General features: G+C 40.7%; 1 protein-coding gene across 1 annotated transcript; it reads right to left on the reverse strand.

The window, feature by feature from the left end:
• Window positions 1-2,002: 2,002 nt before the first annotated feature.
• Window positions 2,003-15,556, reverse strand: LOC142665324 (small conductance calcium-activated potassium channel protein 3). The gene is made up of 6 exons (XM_075845008.1): window positions 15,139-15,556; window positions 11,814-11,955; window positions 5,845-5,955; window positions 3,514-3,641; window positions 3,005-3,074; window positions 2,003-2,446 (listed from the first exon to the last, which is right to left on the reverse strand). Exons 1-6 carry the CDS (start codon window positions 15,513-15,515, stop codon window positions 2,150-2,152), a joined length of 1,125 nt encoding a protein of 374 aa, XP_075701123.1. The 5' UTR covers window positions 15,516-15,556; the 3' UTR covers window positions 2,003-2,149.
• Window positions 15,557-21,570: the final 6,014 nt, after the last annotated feature.

Here is a 21,570-nt window from a genome sequence, read left to right on the forward strand (position 1 = left end):
TGACTGGTTCTACGGGACTCCCCATGACTGGTTCTACGGGACCCCCCATGACTGGTTCTACGGGACCCCCCATGACTGGTTCTACGGGACCCCCCATGACTGGTTCTACGGGACCCCCCATGACTGGTTCTACGGGACCCCCCATGACTGGTTCTACGGGACCCCCCATGACTGGTTCTTCGGGACCCCCCATGACTGGTTCTTCGGGACTCCCCATGACTGGTTCTTCGGGACTCCCCATGACTGGTTCTTCGGGACTCCCCATGACTGGTTCTACGGGACTCCCCATGACTGGTTCTACGGGACTCCCCATGAGTGGTATGTCACGCCTGTCTTCTCATATGTCTATTTCTTTCCTCCGTCCTCACATCCCTCGTTCAGGCTGCCTTGTCCTAAATACGAGCATGCGGAGACAGATTCAGCAGCATTCTAGAAGTTCAAAACTAAAAATAACATTTGCTTTGTGCATTTGGGTTGTCCAGGGTTAGAAAAACTTGACTGCTCTCTTCCAGAAACAGCGCCACACCTACCCATGGGTTGTGTATGGTATTGCAGCTCCGCTCCATTAAATGGATCTGAGTTGCAATACCACACACAACCTGTGGACGGGGGTGGCGCTGTTTCTGGAACAAAAGCAGCCGTATTTTTTTTTTAATCCCGGACATTTCCTTTAAGAACTTTGGCACTCCTGTGTGCCCGGGAGACATTCGTTGTCACGTGACCGGAAAATCGTTTTTTCCCACTTGTTTGGTAAAGGATTTGGCCCGTTTTGGAAAAACCTCGCACTTTTGGGTCTCAAAATAACAATCAACGTTAACTATCTGTTCGCTAGACATTACTGATGACACTTTGTGATGTCACTTTGTGATGTCACTAGGCTGCGGTAATTACTGATTGGTTCAGAGTATAAACCAAGGGGAACGTGTCATCAAGACAGACCCCGTTAAATTGCGGCATGCATAAAATAAAGGGAGTGCCCCCACTAAACGCCCTCAAAGTCTCCCTAACAAGTCTGTTGGCATGGGAGCCCTTTTGGCACTAACATTCAGGCCGCTGGTATTTTTTTTGAGGTGCATTTAGTGTATATCTTATACATACCCCAATTTAAAGGGCTCTGCCCGGATGACTCCCAGGTCAGGAACGCTGTGAACATGCGTGCCGCCGTTTTCTTTTCTATAATCTTAATCTGGCGTGGTTTGGGGAAGGAGCAGATGTTCGGGATTTGATTGTTTTTAGCATAAATTTTTTTTTTTTTGTGAAAACGGAGGGAAATGCGGATTGTAGTTCCGTTCCTACGGAGCTCCGCTCCCCAGTCTACAGCACGGCTTCCCGGCTGTAGACAGATACACAGTGATTCATATACCGCACCGGCGCCTGTCTTGAACGTTTGGGCCGCTAGTCGTATGTTGTTGTTTTTTTGTTTGTTTTTTTTGGTTGTCTTGGTGCAAAAATACATACAGAAGTGGTGAGCGCCCACGTGTAGCGCAGTGAGTAACGGATTATTTGCCGCCGCCACCACCTCCAAAGCTAATCCGGTAGCGTTCAGTACCACCTTTTGTGTCTCGGCAGTTTGTTGGATATAAGTGTAGCATGTATATGCCAAGCCCAGAAATCCAGTGTGTAAAAGCTCAAGGACTCCCACGTCCTGGCGAGACCAACTGACGTCGATCACTTGGTCAACTGATTTAATACCTCTAGAGCGGGACCTTAAACAGGCCGGACCACTAGGGGGCGCACTTGGCTGTGACAGTAATGGCCTTCAATGTGCAGGCACTTATATAGACATCTGTAAGAAGAGAATATGAGGCCAAGACTTCGAAAAGGGTTGAATTTGCTTGCACTGGCATTCGTCCCCATGGAAGTGCCGGGACATTGGTGGGCAGTGTTAGAAGGAAAAGTACCATAGTAGGGATGGCAGGAGGAAGCGGGATTGTAACCGGTTACTTGGCAGTGAATGAGAAGGTGCGCCAGAGTGTCTCAACCTTCACGCAGTACCAGCTGGTTCTCCTACAAGACGTTTTACTCGAGGTCAGCTGAGAATACAAGATATTTAGGTGGCCAGCATTCCCGAGATCTCCTAAATAGTCCCACCGGGGACACGCTACGAGTTGGAGGTCGACCAGTCACAACTCTTTTTAAGTCTGGTCAATCAGCAGCTACTAGAGCTGGTGTGCGGAGTCGGAAAAGATGCCGAACTTATCCCCATAGGACTGTCCGATAGAGGAGTTTGTGGAGTTCCGACCGCGACTCCCAGCGCCCGCGATTCCAGTATGACGGAAAGGAGGTGTTGCTGCTGCTGTCGCAGGGCGTCCACGATCAGGACCGGAAGAGTGGTGAAAGAGGAAGAGATCTGGTCCAGCTTCGTTTCCAGATTCCCAATCTGTTTCTCCAGATCTTCGCTGCGGTCGTTGAGCTCGGTTATAAGATCGTACATCACACTCTGCATCTGTGGACAAAAACAAAAAAATTATACAAAAAATATTCATTTTAAGTGGAACTTGGAACTGATTTTGAGGGTACGCTCGTACATCGCGTCATATCTTGGTTCTTCAGCTGGTGGGCGCCTATTGGAGATGTACGGTGGTATACATTGGAGCTTTCCGTCGGAGGTATATGCCGAGAAATCATCCCAATGTAAACTTCCGACTGATATGTGAACAGAGCCCAACTGATCCCGCCTCGGTAAACCCCAATTCATGGGCTGAACATAGAGATTTAAGTTTCGAGGTGCTAACCGCGCTAAAAATGAGGATCCTCTACCAACTTGTACCTTGAGCCCAGTTGCTACAGATGGTATTACCACCTTCATCAACAGCCCTAACCACTCATGCTACACACTCACCATTGGTCGAAAATGTATACGTGTGCCACCGACCTGACCATTTGTACTGCCTATTAGTCATTCCTCCACGACACAGGATGAAACTAGGGACAAGCTTGATCTGTACGGACATTGGCACCTGAGGCCTCACGGTTAGGAAGATCATGATTATTCTATACTTACTTTGGACAGGTCTACCAAGGTGTTGGCTTGGTCACTGAGCTTCCTTTGCTCCATCTTCACACTCCGTAACCTGCGCAACAAACCAGCGAGGAGCGGTTATTGACATATTGATGACATCACCTCGCAGGGAACGTTTGGGAATGTTTATATATTAATGCTTCTGGACTTTGGGAACATTTTTGAGAATCCCATGGAAAAACAAACTAGTGACCAAATGAATCTCAAAGCGCCCCCTGATCGTGAACAATTTATGAAACGCTCAATTGAAAATTGTGCTCGGAAGAGTTAAACGGAAAAGAAGACGATCAGCAACGAAAAAGTTACAGAAATCTCGAAGCCTGAAGGCCCAAACCAAAGCCCCAAAAATGGGCACCAATGCCCCTATGACTCTTTTTGTTCTATTACCATGGTCTGTTACATTTTGATGGTGCCGAGGCATAAATGTGTTTTTAAGTAAATTGTTTGTACTTGAATCCCTCCCAGTAATGTTATCTTCACTTCCTACTTACTGGTGAATGGCCTGCAGAAACTTCCTCTGGTGCTTGCGGACTTTAGCATGGTCAATCTTCTTTAGTAGCTTTGTGTGCTTGTAAATCAGCCATGTTTCTCGTAGGACGTTCGCTGCTGCGTTTTTTATCTGCAATATAATAATATGTAATAAATAAATACAGGAGAGGTTATACCATGAACCAATGACTGTCAAACATCTCATCTACTACGTCATCACTCATCTAGGTCATCGTCTACTCATCTGATTTATCATGTCTTTATCTGCATCATGCCGTTATGTCAGCTTCCCCCATCTCATCAATTTCTGTGATTACCCATCTCACCCTCTTCATATCATCCATGTTGTCTAAGCAACATCATCATCATCCATCTCATCTACCCAATGTAATCACCCATCTCCTCTACCGTATGACATCATCCATCTCATCTACCCAATGTAATCACCCATCTCCTCTACCGTATGACATCATCCATCTCATCCACCACGTGTCATCGTCCATCTCATCCACCACGTGTCATCGTCCATCTCATCCACCACGTGTCATCGTCCATCTCATCTACCTCGTGTCATCGTCCATCTCATCTACCCTGTGTCCTCGTCCATCTCATCTACCGCGTGTCATCGTCCATCTCATCTACCGCGTGTCATCGTCCATCTCATCTACCCCGTGTCATCGTCCATCTCATCTACCCCGTGTCATGGTCCATCTCATCTACCCCGTGTCATGGTCCATCTCATCTACCCCGTGTCATCGTCCACCTCATCTACCCCGTGTCATCGTCCACCTCATCTACCCCGTGTCATCGTCCACCTCATCTACCCCGTGTCATCGTCCATCTCATCTACCCCGTGTCATCGTCCATCTCATCTACCCCGTGTCATCGTCCATCTCATCTACCCCGTGTCATCGTCCATCTCATCTACCCCGTGTCATCGTCCATCTCATCTACCCCGTGTCATCGTCCATCTCATCTACCCCGTGTCATCGTCCATCTCATCTACCCCGTGTCATCGTCCATCTCATCTACCCCGTGTCATCGTCCATCTCATCTACCTCGTGTCATCGTCCATCTCATCTTCCTCGTGTCATCGTCCATCTCATCTACCTCACGTAATCGTCCATCTCATCTACTCTTATGTCACCAACCATTCTGTTTCTTCCTCATTTCATCACGTTATCATCAAGCATCAAATGTATTCCATACTATCATCCTCCACATCTATACCTCACGTCATCAGCCATCTATTCTTTGTACTTCATGTTATCAGCCATCTCATCTACGAGACGTCATAACTCCTCTGCGCCATGTCTTCATCTACCTTGTGCACTCCATCTCATCATCCACCTCATTTCATCCCTGTCGCTTTGTGTCCCTGTCTTATTTATCCTATGTCATAAATAGTGGAAGTCGTGACTAAAGTAGACAATGGTCGGGAGCCTCCGTTATATCCATGGTTACACCTCTGGAGTGTTGGACATAAGATATAAATGTAATATCCCGAGGAGCCAGGCACTACTATTGTCTAATGTACATAGGCCCCTGAGTAGCAGTTCCTCCCGGTGTTACCAGCAGAGGGCAGCAGAGCACCAACAAGAGTACGTGAAGAAATGGATTTTTAGATTTATTATACTCCAGTCTTTTCAATATGATTTTTTTTCTCTTTTTGTAATTAAATTTTTCTATTGCACAGAATACTTCTGAATTGCTCTGTCACTTAGCCTGGAGCCATCACTATCTCATCTTACAGTATTACAAGACTGCATGTTTATAGATTTCACGTGTACGACATCTTATAGCTGCCGGTCACATGCATGTAGCCCGCAAAGACATCCTGACGTCTAAAGCTGTAGGCCAGGGCTGGTGTCGGTGTTGTTTCCATTCTGTTCGATGATTACTGAGGAAGCGAGGCAGCCGTCATTACCTGGGCAAGGCTGGTACTCCACTATGCTCAGACATTTGTATAGAGGGCATGTCATCAATGGAAGATCAACCAGAGCTCCCGTTCCAGAAGAATTGTCATAAACAATATGCTCGATACTGAATTGCTGACGCGTTTCAGTGCCCGGGAACCTTAGCTACCACTATGACTATAGAAGTCCGAAATGCGTGATCCAGTTAGTATGGATTTTAAAGATTATTAATGAGGATGTGTTTATATGGAATTGGAGGACTGGTTGACCCATTGATGGTGGCATCTGTCCTGACCCACCCTGGAAATTCTGCTGCTTCGGCTGGATCAGATTTCTTATGCTATATAGAGGGCAGGTGGTTGCATTGTATGAGGGCACACACCGACCATCTTGATTGGCACTTTCGAGCCAACTTACCCGTTTTGTCAGCTGCGTGTCCATCATGAAGTTATGAACGTGCTTTTCAGCTTTGGTAAGCTCCAGCTTTCGAGCGACCACAGCCACCACTAAGGCAGTACAACCAGCACCCTACAGGGGGACAATCACATAGAAGACATCTTTAATGCGTTCACCATTTTTCTCCCTGGCTGAACTCGGCCCAACCCACCCAATTTTCTGCTTGCAAATTTTAGTCTTTTGCCGACAAGGAGAACAGCAGGTTTCACGTCCCGGGGGACTTCGCTCTATAACACTTCATTGTCTCGCCTTTGCAGCTGCTCGGACGGAGAGATTTTGCCTATTCTATCCCTCTACCCCAACACTTGTCGACTGTATTAACTCGCCAAAATAAATGATGTCATATTTTTAACAGTTGCTAGGAACACCGGCTGTAAATCATAAATGGGATGACATCATGGCGTTGCGATCCTTCGGATTTGCAGAATGATTTTCATTAGAACTAGATTCAATTCACCTAAAGGACTACGGCCGCTCTATTCTCAGTGCTGTAAGTCCCCACTTTTTCATACACCGCTGATCTTGGAAAATCACTATAAATGCTAAAATTCAGGACCATAATGCTTTGCAGTAGGCTGATTGGGTCTAATGCGACCTAGGACAGCTCATTGATACTGAACAAGGAAGAAAGGAAGTGACAACCACCGCTCTATTACCCGGCCCGCAGAGTCGCCCTTTACATTTAATCCTGTTGACTTCTATAGCTCATGCCTTAATAATGTATAGGACTTTTAAGACCCACAAGCCATGGCGTGCCTACCACGGGGACAAGACTGGCCACATATATTAGACCTGGCATGTCAGAGGTGGTAGCAGGAGCGTAAACCATATCTTCACCAAATCGGAGGGGGGGTGTCATTCCCTTATGGTGGCACATAGCGTTGAAGGGTCTCGGTTTAGGTTGTTTCATAATACCCTGATTACCATAACTCCCAACATTTGAATCGCCATTTGTGGGACATTTGTAAGCCCCTGATCCGCCCGCAAAACCTCCCAGAAACACCCACTTTCGGGCACATTGGCGTATGCCCGATACATTTTGCGTGACAATCCTTCGAAAGCTTTACGGTCGGGAGGTCAGCTGATTGCCTAGCCCATGAGGTTGCTGGCTCTGGTCACTTCTATGATAATTTTCCCATGGGAAGTAGTCCGACAAGGAACAATCTGTCTTTGTCCAGGTCTGAGGTGACCTCACCGAATCGTTGATTTTCGGGCTGCGTCTCACTCTCTTTCTGTATTTTTTGTTTTATTTTCAACGTTGCGGGTGACTGGGAAATACTTGAGCAGATGAATGATCCTAAAACAAACCAGCTCATCCGCTCAGACCCCGATTGCCTCAGAACGTCGCAGTCCTTTAAATAGACACGTACAGACTGCTCCTCTCTTCCGAACCTGCCAAGTATTTTCCATATCCCCATTGAAAGGCTTCCGTCTGGTTCCCTCCTTCTCATTAAGCTCCATTCTTGTGTTCTCCTAATCACAGGAACATCGAGAGCCAAGTTGTCATGTTATATTGTCTCCGGATCATCCGCCGCTCCCCCGGGATTATAATCTATTTGTATACTGTACCTGCACTTATAACATTATGACTGTACGCAACCAAACCAAAACGCGTAATGTCTGTATATTGCTCCCATTTGAAAGGATCCCTTTCCATATACCGTAGTAAGGCTAATGGAAGTAATGGGGCATCCTCTGATCGATTGGCAAAGAGCGCCACCCATGGGTGCCATGTAATGGTAATTTCTTGCCTGTACTGCCATTCTGAAATACTATTCATGAACCAGTCAGATCAGGATGAACAGCGCTATAGGAGAATACATGAAATGATGGGACGACGCAGACGGGCTGGGGTCTATGGTGCCTACTGGAAGAGATCACTAATGTAAATTGCTCTTTGCTGGCGCTATGTAAATAAAGGATAATATTATTTTATGTCGGAAGAGACGGAAAGCCTCCGTTATGGATCCTGTCTTATCCTGTGCTGTCTCCATAATTGTTAAATGGGGTAAAGAACGCCTTAACGGATGTCCGCAGCCAGCAGGATAATGAGATTTCTTCCAGGGCTGGTCGCAGAGCGTTTAGTGGCACGTCCGACAATCAGAAAGTCTCTGCAGAATTCCCTCCACTCTCGTCCGTGCTCTGCAGCTGAGCAATAAGTAGGTCAGCAAATCGAAGGGGTGTCAATTCATACAAAATTTATATTACCTCCAATTAGAGGGATGCGAAGCCACGAGGACGTTCCCCGTATGGAAGGATGTGAGGAGCGGGTACCGTGGCAAAATCCTGCGCATTCCAGCTGGCAGACTGGGCTCCCAAGGTGCAGACATCCGGCTACGATTATAACCGTATATTAATGAGCGGGGAGGCCACATCGAAAAGGTAAAAGGAACCACAGGGGACGAGACAGACGGGAGAAAATCCTTAAAAATCCAGGACACTTACCGTGACTTCCAGACAGAGTTGACTCTACTTTAACATTTTACAGCCTTCACAGCTGAAATCTTCCACTATTCCGTGCTTGTTCGGTGTCTGCACAAAGCTCGCCCTGGTGGTTTGGATTTTGGTAGGTCGTCTTTACACCAGGAACTGTACAGCCATGTGATCAAGGAAAAAAACTACTCTACCCTGCATTATAGGAGCTTAGCTCAGCTGTTAGGGGTGTCTGTGAACAATTTTCCAAAAGCAACCGAGAGAGTTGTGAGTGCAGCTCTGGAGTATAATACAGGATGTAACTCAGGATCAGTGTAGGATAAGTAATGTATGTACACAGTGACTCCACCAGCAGAATAGTGAGTGCAGCTCTGGAGTATAATACAGGATATAACTCAGGATCAGTACAGGATCAGTAATGTAATGTACACAGTGACTGCACCAGCAGAATAGTGAGTGCAGCTCTGGAGTATAATACAGGATATAACTCAGGATCAGTACAGGATAAGTAATGTAATGTATGTGCACAGAGACTCCACCAGCAGAATAGTGAGTGCAGCTCTGGAGTATAATACAGGATGTAACTCAGGATCAGTACAGGATAAGTAATGTAATGTATGTATACAGTGACTCCACCAGCAGAATAGTGAGTACAGCTCTGGAGTATTATACAGGATGTAACTCAGGATCAGTACAGGATAAGTAATGTATGTACACAGTGACTCCACCAGCAGAATAGTGAGTGCAGCTCTGGAGTATAATACAGGATATAACTCCGGATCAGTACAGGATAAGTAATGTCATGTATGTACACAGTGACTGCACCAGCAGAATAGTGAGTGCAGCTCTGGAGTATAATACAGGATATAACTCAGGATCAGTACAGGATAAGTAATGTCATGTATGTACACAGTGACTCCACCAGCAGAATAGTGAGTGCAGCTCTGGAGTATAATACAGGATATAACTCAGGATCAGTACAGGAGAAGTAATGTAATGTATGTACACAGTGACTCCACCAGCAGAATAGTGAGTGCAGCTCTGGAGTATAATACAGGATGTAACTCAGGATCAGTACAGGATAAGTAATGTAATGTATGTACACAGTGACTCCACCAGCAGAATAGTGAGTGCAGCTCTGGAGTATAATACAGGATATAACTCAGGATCAGTACAGGATACGTAATGTAATGTATGTACACAGTGACTCCACCAGCAGAATAGTGAGTGCAGCTCTGGAGTATAATACAGGATATAACTCCGGATCAGTACAGGATAAGTAATGTAATGTATGTACACAGTGATTCCACCAGCAGAATAGTGAGTGCAGCTCTGGAGTATAATACTGGATGTAACTCAGGATCAGTACAGGATAAATAATGTATGTACACAGTGACTCCACCAGCAGAATAGTGAGTGCAGCTCTGGAGTATAATGCAGGATGTAACTCAGAATCAGTACAGGATAAGTAATGTAATGTATGTACACAGTGACTCCACCAGCAGAATAGTGAGTGCCGCTCTGAAGTATAATACAGGATATAACTCAGGATCAGTACAGGATAAGTAATGTAATGTATGTACACAGTAACTCCACCAGCAGAATAGTGAGTGCAGCTCTGGAGTATAATACAGGATATAACTCAGGATCAGTACAGGATAAGTAATGTAATGTATGTACACAGTGACTCCACCAGCAGAATAGTGAGTGCAGCTCTGGAGTATAATACAGGATATAACTCAGGATCAGTACAGGATAAGTAATGTAATGTATGTACACAGTGACTCCACCAGCAGAATAGTGAGTGCAGCTCTCGAGTATAATACAGGATATAACTCAGGATCAGTACAGGATAAGTAATGTAATGTATGTACACAGTGACTCCACCAGCAGAATAGTGAGTGCAGCTCTGGAGTATAATACAGGATGTAACTCAGGATCAGTACAGGATAAGTAATGTAATGTATGTACACAGTGACAGCACAGTTTTTTGTAGCTTATATATAGGTGATTACAGGTGGACACGTCTCAGTGTGGACATATAGTTTAACATCATTTGTTTGGCTATTTTATTTTTAGTAATAAATGGCCGTCTGAATAAAGATGTGTGTATGTCTTTAAAGAGTGCCCGACGGCTGCAAGCAGTAAGGTGAGCGCCGCCGCCGCCGTCGTGCAGCAACGTTAATTGCATTGCCAGTGAAAATTGAAAAGAAAACAGTGATTAAGTCCATTTACAACATGACAAAAAAAAGGTTCCACTTCGCACGGGGATAGATAGCAGAGGCGACGCCGCGGCCTGCTCTGTTACCATGGCAACACAGCTGTAAGGCCTACCGCTAAGGGCTCATTACCTACCAAACAATAATAATAAATCCGTGAGAGGGAAGCCACCAGAGGAAAGAAGGTTGAAAGGAAGGGAAAACCCTCACATGAAATGACTCAGCTACAAAATGACATTAATTATAACATAGAAAAGAAAGACGCCGGGCATTTCCAGGGCCGGGAATCGGCGACGAAGAGAGTGACAAAAACAAGCAGCGAGATGGTGAAAATGGAGCGAGAGAGCGCGACGGGGAAAATAGAAGTTCCGAAAGGAAAGCTGCAAAAATAATTACTGCTGGAATCCGGGGGGAAGATAATTGGAGGCCGGAATTAGAACAAGATATTTTTAATCAACGGGAGGCTGATTATATTCTGCAGGCTCTGCGGAGACCGCCAATACCGAAAAAGAGAGACGCCTGTGTAAGGATAGCCGGGGAGCTGCTGACATATGGAACGACAGAGCGATCAGCTGCGCCGGGCAGCCTCCATCTCCCCACTGTTTGTCTTCTGTCTTGCTGCCGTCTGCCATAAAGCAAAACAACTAATTAAGTTGGAGTCTTATACGAAAATTGAAATCGATAAACCGAGCGCAAATCCTGGTAGCGAGTGCAAATAATACGTGAAGGCGGAATTCTTCAATACGTCTATAGGAGGCTATACATGTACCCCCAATTTTTCCATTGAAGATTCATTTTCGTATTCATTTTGACTAAGTTTGGTTAACTGCCTAGAAACAGATGACGCTGCCATAGGGTGACCGCGCCAAATCTTCATCGATAGGTGTAACTTTTTTCAGGAAGTCTAATGGGGTCTTTCCATTGACTGAATTTCACATGAGTCCCCAGCACAGAAGCTTTATTAGGGGAATGTATATTTTTATTTGAACAGGGAAGGGGACCGGCATGGGAGACGTTGTCACCCTGATATATTCTTGAGCACACGTGTTCAGATTTTACGCAGAACGCACAGGTTCGATTCTATGGAGGGTGAGAATGGAAACCAAAATAATTGCCTCACAAATATCCAGCATAGTAATTTTATTTCCCGCCTCAGAAAAAATGGGGGACTGGCAGACCCCATGGCAGTCCCCTACATCGTTCTATTGCGTATAGGTGGCTGCTGCAATCATAGTTTGCAAACCTTTTGTATTAGATATACTTTTTTCTCTTACTCACCATGATGCCGGTTAGCAGGCAAACGCCCTTCCCACAGTAGGTATTTGGCACCATGTCCCCGTAGCCTATGGAGAGGAACGTTATGGAAATCAACCACATGGCACCTAGAAAGTTGCTGGTGACGTCCTGCTGGTCATGATACCTGCAGATGAGAGGAGCAAGGTCACATTAGTACATGGCAGCCAGGCACCCAATATAACCTGCAGTTGGAAATGGCATCCTGTCGAGCATTTAAAGGGGATGTCCATCCTAAGTAACATGATATCTGCAAACCAAGCAAATCGTGTGTTTCATGATTTATTGATTATTTCTAGCTTTGTTTTGTTATTCGTAAGGTTGTCACACAGCCGGTCGCAGTTTTTTTAGCAGTAAATGCTTATGGCGCATCACGTGACTGATGGTCGCAGGCGACATTGCAGATTGGAAGACGCGCTACGAATACTGAATGGGCCTCATCGCCCTAGAGGATTTCAAAGATTCTTTTCTGCCCGGCCGCCTCGCCAGTGACACTGTGGGTAATCCGTAATGTTGTTTACAACCATTTTCATGCTCTGGAAAATAATTTTGGATTTAAAGGGCCCCTCCGATAATATAAACTAATAGTGTTTTCGCTGTTTGGCCGCAGCACTAGTATTAATAGTGTTATTTGTGATTGTTGTGATGCCGGTAAAATGCTGAACATCTCTTTATACATTTTTGCTCCTTAAGGTGGTGTCACTTGTTGAGCGTCCGCTTCATTTTGTTTCATAACTGGCGTGATGATAAAATATAGTGGTTGTAATATGGCGACTGCTTAGCCACGCCCCCTTAAAACGGCAGTAAATAGGGAGCTCTTTTTGAATGGTGTATTTTCCAAAGTACATGGAACACGAGTCCCCTACCATGTTCTGACTCAAGACCACATGCCACCCATTCAAGATTAGGAGAACCCTGTGCTTCTTCACTGGTATTAGAGGCTCTAATATGAGGCTGCCATTATAGGCACTACGATGGGACTAGTATTATAGGCACTACGATGGGACTAGTATTATAGGCACTACTATGGGACTGGTATTAGAGCCACAAATATGGGACTGGTATTATAGTCACTACTATGGGACTAGTATTATAGGCACTACTATGAGACTAGTGTTGTAGGCACTACTATGGGACTAGTGTTGTAGGCACTACTATGGGACTAGTATTGTAGGCACTACTATGGGACTAGTATTGTAGGCACTACTATGGGACTAGTATTGTAGGCACTACTATGGGACTAGTATTGTAGGCACTACTATGGGACTAGTATTGTAGGCACTACTATGGGACTAGTATTGTAGGCACTACTATGGGACTAGTATTGTAGGCACTACTATGGGACTAGTATTGTAGACACTACTATGGGACTGGTATTAGAGACACCAATACGGGACTGGTATTAGAGGCTCTACTATGAGGCTGCCATTATAGTCACTACTATGGGATTGGTATTATAGGCACTACTATCGGACTAATATTATAGGCACTACTATGGGACTAATATTATAGGCACTACTATGGGACTAGTATTATAGGCACTACTATGGGACTAGTATTAGAGGCACAAATATGGGACTAGTATTAGAGGCACAAATATGGGACTAGTATTAGAGGCACAAATATGGGACTGGTATTATAGGCACTACTATGGGACTAGTATTATAGGCACTACTATGGTACTAGTATTATAGGCACTACTATGGGACTAGTATTGTAGGCACTACTATGGGACTGGTATTAGAGGCACCAATATGGGACTGGTATTAGAGGCTCTACTATGAGGCCGCCATTATAGGCACTACTATGGGACTAGTATTAGAGGCACTACTATGGGGCTGGCATTAGAGACACTACTATGGGACTAGTATTCGAGGCACCAATATAGGACTGGTATTAGAGGCACCAATATGGGACTGGTATTAGAGGCTCTACCATGAGACTGCCATTACTATGATGAGGTTATTATAAGGACTACTATGAGGCTGGGTTAGGATTAGTCCTTAGTGCCACCCCTGTCCACCATTGTCCGTGGCCATCTGCTGATCTCCGTGGTATTTCTGTTGATCACTGAGGACCACCCTGGGACTAGATGGCCAATATTACTGCAGACGTGGCATCATCTGCTCCTGGCGCTGCACACAAAGATAAATCAGCAATTCTAACATCTCGCTCCTAATCAACATCAATCCATTAAACATATGACTTCCATTTATTTTATGGGATTGTACACAAGGGGACGCGTGCTCTTATCTGCCATAAAGTGGAAGAACCTAATGGTCTCGTAATAATTGCTCCCATGAAATGGCTCTTACCATAAAAAAAAAGTTATTATTAACGCCATTATCACTGATGAAGATGATGATGATTGCATTACTGTGTATCTGAAGGGAGGGGGGGCTGCAATTCATTATTATATAGTCTGCGCTGCAGTGATATCCTTGTTATAGGCTTTACACTAAAAGTCTGGTAATCCGCCATGCCAACGAAGCTCCGAATGTGACTGGAATACTGGATGTGACGTAACAACAAAAATGGGAATGCAGTACTGGATGTGACTGGAGTACAGGATGTGGCCTAACAGCAAAAGTGTGAATGCAGCTCTGGATGTGACTGGAGTACAGGATGTGGCCTAACAGCAAAAGTGTGAATGCAGCTCTGGATGTGACTGGAGTACATGATGTGGCCTAACAGCAAAAGTGTGAATGCAGCTCTGGATGTGACTGGAGTACAGGATGTGGCCTAACAGCAAAAGTGTGAATGCAGCTCTGGGTGTGACTGGAGTACCGGATGTGACCTAACAACAAAATTGTGACTGCAGCTCTGGATGTGACTGGAGTACAGGATGTGGCCTAACAGCAAAAGTGTGAATGCAGCTCTGGATGTGACTGGTTACAGGATGGAACCTAACACTAAAAGTGAGAATGCAGCTCTGGATGTTACTGGAGTAGACGATGTGATGTAAAAAAAGAATTGTGAATGCAGCTCTGGATGTGACTAGTACAGGATGTGACATAACAACAAAAGTGTGAATGAAGCTCTGGATGTGACTGGAGTATACGCCAATAATTAAAGAGGATGTCCAGGATAAAACACATGGCTACTTTTTTTTCAAAAATTCTGCCCCACCTATTCATGGGTTGTATTTTCTCTATTGAAGTGAATGGGGCTGAGCTGCAATACCACACACAACCTGTGCACAGGTGTGGCGCTGTGGAAAAAAAGCAGCCATGTTTTTAAATCCTGGACAACACCTTTGATCGAAGAAAAGATAGTAAAGCAAAACTATTCCAATCCCAGCAGTCCTTACCTCTCACAGACACGCACGGTCCACGCAGCGATAATCCACAAGGAGATGCTGAAGACCAGTAACACCGTGCCCGGGCAGATGGTCATCAACGTCTTCATTACAAAGCGGGTGTTAAAGTTGATTTTGTTGAGTGCCCCAATACTACGGGACGAAGCGTCCGTGAAAAGTTTACTGTGCAAGAGCATGACCCGGGCAATCAAGTAGAGCCGCAGGAACATGGGAATGGAGAGGATGATGTCCACGTCGGCCTCGGCCTGGGACGGTGTGTAGGAGAAGGCCAGGCGGGCATTCCAGAAGAACTTGTACTCGCCAGGGATGGGGTGAATGGCACAGATGAGCAGCTCCAGGCTGATGTAGAAAATCCGCTCATAGGTCATGGCGATTCTCCAGTCATCTGCGCCATTGTCAATAATGAATAACTACAAGAGAAAAGACAGAGGTACAAAGACAGTCACCGACCAATGCAATATATATACAGGATAATAAACTTCACTCCTATATTACTAGACTAGAATAATATCCCCAGATATGCAGAGTCTCCTGCAAATCAGGTCCATAGGGGGCAGTAATATAGTAGTTATATTCTTGTATATAGGAGCAGTATTATAGTAGTTATATTCTTGTATATAGGAGGCAGTATTATAGTAGTTATATTCTTGTATATAGGAGCAGTATTATAGTAGTTATATTCTTTATATAGGGGGCAGTATTATAGTAGTTATATTCTTGTATATAGGGGCAGTATTATAGTAGTTATATTCTTGTATATAGGAGCAGTATTATAGTAGTTATATTCTTGTATATAGGGGCAGTATTATAGTAGTTATATTCTTGTATATAGGAGCAGTATTATAGTAGTTATATTCTTGTATATAGGGGGCAGTATTATAGTAGTTATATTCTTGTATATAGGGGGCAGTATTATAGTAGTTATATTCTTGTATATAGGAGCAGTATTATAGTAGATATATTCTTGTATATAGGAGTAGTATTATAGTAGTTATATTCTTGTATATAGGGGCAGTATTATAGTAGTTATATTCTTGTATATAGGAGCAGTATTATAGTAGTTATATTCTTGTATATAGGAGCAGTATTATAGTAGTTATATTCTTGTATATAGGGGGCAGTAATATAGTAGTTATATTCTTGTATATAGGGGGCAGTTATTATAGTAGTTATATTCTTGTATATAGGAGCAGTATTATAGTAGTTATATTTTTGTATATAGGGGGCAGTATTATAGTAGTTATATTCTTGTATATAGGGGGCAGTATTATAGTAGTTATATTCTTGTATATAGGGTGCAGTATTATAGTCGTTATATTCTTGTATATAGGAGGCAGTATTATAGTAGTTATATTCTTGTATATAGGGGCAGTGTTATAGTAGTTATATTCTTGTATATAGGAGCAGTATTATAGTAGTTATATTCTTGTATATAGGAGCAGTATTATAGTAGTTATATTCTTGTATATAGGAGCAGTATTATAGTAATTATATTCTTGTATATAGAGGCAGTATTATAGTAGTTATATTCTTGTATATAGGGGGCAGTATTATAGTAGTTATATTCTTGTATATAGAGGCAGTATTATAGTAGTTATATTCTTGTATATAGGGGCAGTATTATAGTAGTTATATTCTTGTATATAGGGGCAGTTTATAGTAGTTATATTCTTGTATATAGGAGCAGTATTATAGTCGTTATATTCTTGTATATAGGAGAAGTATTATAGTAGTTATATTCTTGTATATAGGAGCAGTATTATAGTAGTTATATTCTTGTATATAGGAGGCAGTATTATAGTAGTTATATTCTTGTATATAGGAGCAGTATTATAGTATTTATATTCTTGTATATAGTGGGCAGTATTATAGTAGTTATATTCTTGTATATAGGGGGCAGTTATAGTAGTTATATTCTTGTATATAGGAGCAGTATTATAGTAGTTATATTCTTCTATATAGGGGGCAGTATTATAGTAGATATATTCTTGTATATAGGGGCAGTATTATAGTAGTTATATTCTGTATATAGGGGGCAGTATTATAGTAGTTATATTCTTGTATATAGGGGGCAGTTTATAGTAGTTATATTCTTGTATATAGGGGGCAGTATTATAGTCGTTATATTCTTGTATATAGGGGGCAGAATTATAGTAGTTATATTCTTGTATATAGGGGCAGTATTATAGTAGTTATATTCTTGTATATAGGGAGCAGTATTATAGTAGTTATATTCTTGTATATAGGGGGCAGTATTATAGTAGTTATATTCTTGTATATAGGGGCAGTATTATAGTAGTTATATTCTTGTATATAGGGGCAGTATTATAGTAGTTATATTCTTGTATATAGGGGCAGTATTATAGTAGTTATATTCTTGTATATAGGAGCAGTATTATAGTAGTTATATTTTTGTATATAGGGGGGCAGTATTATAGTAGTTATATTCTTGTATATAGGGGGCAGTATTATAGTAGTTTATATTCTTGTATATAGGGGGCAGTATTATAGTAGTTATATTCTTGTATATAGGGGGCAGTATTATAGTAGTTTCTATTCTTGTATATAGGAGGCAGTATTATAGTAGTTATATTCTTGTATATAGGAGCAGTATTATAGTAGTTATATTCTTGTATAAGGAGCAGTATTATAGTAGTTATATTCTTGTATATAGGAGCAGTATTATAGTAGTTATATTCTTGTATATAGGAGCAGTATTATAGTAGTCATATTCTTGTATATAGGAGCAGTATTATAGTAGTTATATTCTTGTATATAGGGGGCAGTATTATAGTAGTTATATTCTTGTATATAGGGCAGTATTATAGTAGTTATATTCTTGTATATAGGGAGCAGTATTATAGTAGTTATTTCTTATATATAGGAGGCAGTATTATAGTGATATATTCTTATATATAGGAGGCAGTATTATAGTGATATATTCTTGTATATAGGGGCAGTATTATAGTAGTTATATTCTTGTATATAGGAGCAGTATTATAGTAGTTATATTCTTGAATATAGGGGGCAGTATTATAGTAGTTATATTCTTGTATATAGGAGCAGTATTAATAGTAGTTATAATCTTGTATATAGGAGCAGTATTATAGTAGTTATATTCTTTGTATATAGGGGGCAGTATTATAGTAGTTTATATTCTTGTATATAGGGGCAGTATTATAGTAGTTATATTCTTGTATATAGGAGCAGTATTATAGTAGTTATATTCTTGTATATAGGGGGCAGTATTATAGTAGTTATATTCTTGTATATAGGAGCAGTATTATAGTAGTTATATTCTTGTATATAGGGGGCAGTATTATAGTAGTTATATTCTTGTACATAGGGGGCAGTATTATAGTAGTTATATTCTTGTATATAGGGGGCAGTATTATAGTAGTTATATTCTTGTATATAGGGAGCAGTATTATAGTAGTTATATTCTTGTATATAGAGCAGTATTATAGTAGTTATATTCTTGTATATAGGGGGCAGTATTATAGTAGTTATATTCTTGTATATAGGGAGCAGTATTATAGTAGTTATATTCTTGTATATAGGGGCAGTATTATAGTAGTTATATTCTTGTATATAGGAGCAGTATTATAGTAGTTATATTCTTGTATATAGGAGGCAGTATTATAGTAGTTATATTCTTGTATATAGGAGCAGTAGTATAGTAGTTATATTCTTGTATATAGAAGCAGTATTATAGTAGTTATATTCTTGTATATAGGGAGCAGTATTATAGTAGTTATATTCTTGTATATAGGGGCAGTATTATAGTAGTTATATTCTGTATATAGGGGCAGTATTATAGTAGTTATATTCTTGTATATAGGAGCAGTATTATAGTAGTTATATTCTTGTATATAGGGGGCAGTATTATAGTAGTTATATTCTTGTATATAGGGGCAGTATTATAGTAGTTATATTCTTGTATATAGGAGCAGTATTATAGTAGTTATATTCTTGTAGATAGGGGGCAGTATTATAGTAGTTATATTTTTGTATATAGGAGCAGCATTATAGTAGTTATATTCTTGTATATAGGGGCAGTATTATAGTAGTTGTATTCTTGTATATAGGAGCAGTAGTATAGTAGTTATATTCTTGTATATAGGGGGCGGTATTATAGTAGTTATATTATTGTATATAGGAGCAGTATTATAGTAGTTATATTCCTGTATATAGGGGCAGTATTATAGTAGTAATATTCTTGTATGTAGGGGCAGTATTATAGTAGTTATATTCTTGTATATAGGGCAGTATTATAGTAGTTATATTCTTGTATATAGGAGCAGTATTATAGTAGTTATATTCTTGTATATAGGAGCAGTATTATAGTAATTATATTCTTGTATATAGAGGCAGTATTATAGTAGTTATATTCTTGTATATAGGGGGCAGTATTATAGTAGTTATATTCTTGTATATAGAGGCAGTATTATAGTAGTTATATTCTTGTATATAGGGGCAGTATTATAGTAGTTATATTCTTGTATATAGGGGGCAGTTTATAGTAGTTATATTCTTGTATATAGGAGCAGTATTATAGTCGTTATATTCTTGTATATAGGAGAAGTATTATAGTAGTTATATTCTTGTATATAGGAGCAGTATTATAGTAGTTATATTCTTGTATATAGGAGGCAGTATTATAGTAGTTATATTCTTGTATATAGGAGCAGTATTATAGTATTTATATTCTTGTATATAGTGGGCAGTATTATAGTAGTTATATTCTTGTATATAGGGGGCAGTTTATAGTAGTTATATTTCTTGTATATAGGAGCAGTATTATAGTAGTTATATTCTTCTATATAGGGGGCAGTATTATAGTAGATATATTCTTGTATATAGGGGCAGTATTATAGTAGTTATATTCTTGTATATAGGGGGCAGTATTATAGTAGTTATATTTCTTGTATATAGGGGGCAGTTTATAGTAGTTATATTCTTGTATATAGGGGGCAGTATTATAGTCGTTATATTCTTGTATATAGGGGGCAGAATTATAGTAGTTATATTCTTGTATATAGGGGCAGTATTATAGTAGTTATATTCTTGTATATAGGGAGCAGTATTATAGTAGTTATATTCTTGTATATAGGGGGCAGTATTATAGTAGTTATATTCTTGTATATAGGGGCAGTATTATAGTAGTTATATTCTTGTATATAGGGGCAGTATTATAGTAGTTATATTCTTGTATATAGGGGCAGTATTATAGTAGTTATATTCTTGTATATAGGAGCAGTATTATAGTAGTTATATTTTTGTATATAGGGGCAGTATTATAGTAGTTATATTCTTGTATATAGGGGGCAGTATTATAGTAGTTATATTCTTGTATATAGGGAGCAGTATTATAGTAGTTATATTCTTGTATATAGGAGGCAGTATTATAGTAGTTATATTCTTGTATATAGGTGGCAGTATTATAGTAGTTATATTCTTGTATATAGGAGCAGTATTATAGTAGTTATATTCTTGTATATAGAGCAGTATTATAGTAGTTATATTCTTGTATATAGGAGCAGTGTTATAGTAGTCATATTCTTGTATATAGGGAGCAGTATTATAGTAGTTATATTCTTGTATATAGGGAGCAGTATTGTGGTAGTTATATTCTTGTATATAGGGGGCAGTATTATAGTAGTTATATTCTTGTATATAGGGGCAGTATTATAGTAGTTATATTCTTGTATATAGGGAGCAGTATTATAGTAGTTATATTCTTGTATATAGGAGGCAGTATTATAGTAGTTATATTCTTGTATATAGGAGCAGTATTATAGTAGTTATATTCTTGTATATAGGAGCAGTATTATAGTAGTTATATTCTTGTATATAGGGGGCAGTATTATAGTAGTTATATTCTTGTATATAGGGGGCAGTATTATAGTAGTTATATTCTTGTATATAGGGGCAGTATTATAGTAGTTATATTCTTGTATATAGGGAGCAGTATTATAGTAGTTATATTCTTGTATATAGGGGCAGTATTATAGTAGTTATATTCTTGTATATAGGGGGCAGTATTATAGTAGTTATATTCTTGTATATAGGGGGCAGTATTGTAGTAGTTATATTCTTGTATATAGGGGCAGTATTATAGTAGTTATATTCTTGTACTATAGGGGGCAGTATTATGGTAGTTTTTGTATATAGGGGCAGTATTATAGTAGTTATATTCTTGTACATAGGGGGCAGTATTATAGTAGTTATATTCTTGTATATAGGGGGCAGTATTATAGTAGTTATATTCTTGTATATAGGGGAGCAGTATTATAGTAGTTATATTCTTGTATATAGGAGCAGTATTATAGTAGTTATATTCTTGTATATAGGGGGCAGTATTATAGTAGTTATATTCTTGTATATAGGGAGCAGTATTATAGTAGTTATATTCTTGTATAT

The sequence above is a fragment of the Rhinoderma darwinii genome, chromosome 12 (genome assembly GCF_050947455.1).
Source record: "Rhinoderma darwinii isolate aRhiDar2 chromosome 12, aRhiDar2.hap1, whole genome shotgun sequence".
Taxonomy (NCBI): Eukaryota; Metazoa; Chordata; class Amphibia; order Anura; family Rhinodermatidae; genus Rhinoderma; species Rhinoderma darwinii.

Bases quoted from the DNA above. Each gene is read 5' to 3' on its own strand.
- LOC142665324 (XM_075845008.1), bottom strand. From the start codon at position 15,515: ATGACCTATGAGCGGATTTTCTACATCAGCCTGGAGCTGCTCATCTGT. The intron at 5,956-11,813 runs GTGAGTAAGAGA...GTCCCCCTGTAG, and splicing joins GCCTGCTAACCGGCATCATG to GGTGCTGGTTGTACTGCCTT. The intron at 2,447-3,004 runs GTAAGTATAGAA...TTTTGTCCACAG, and splicing joins CCTTGGTAGACCTGTCCAAA to ATGCAGAGTGTGATGTACGA.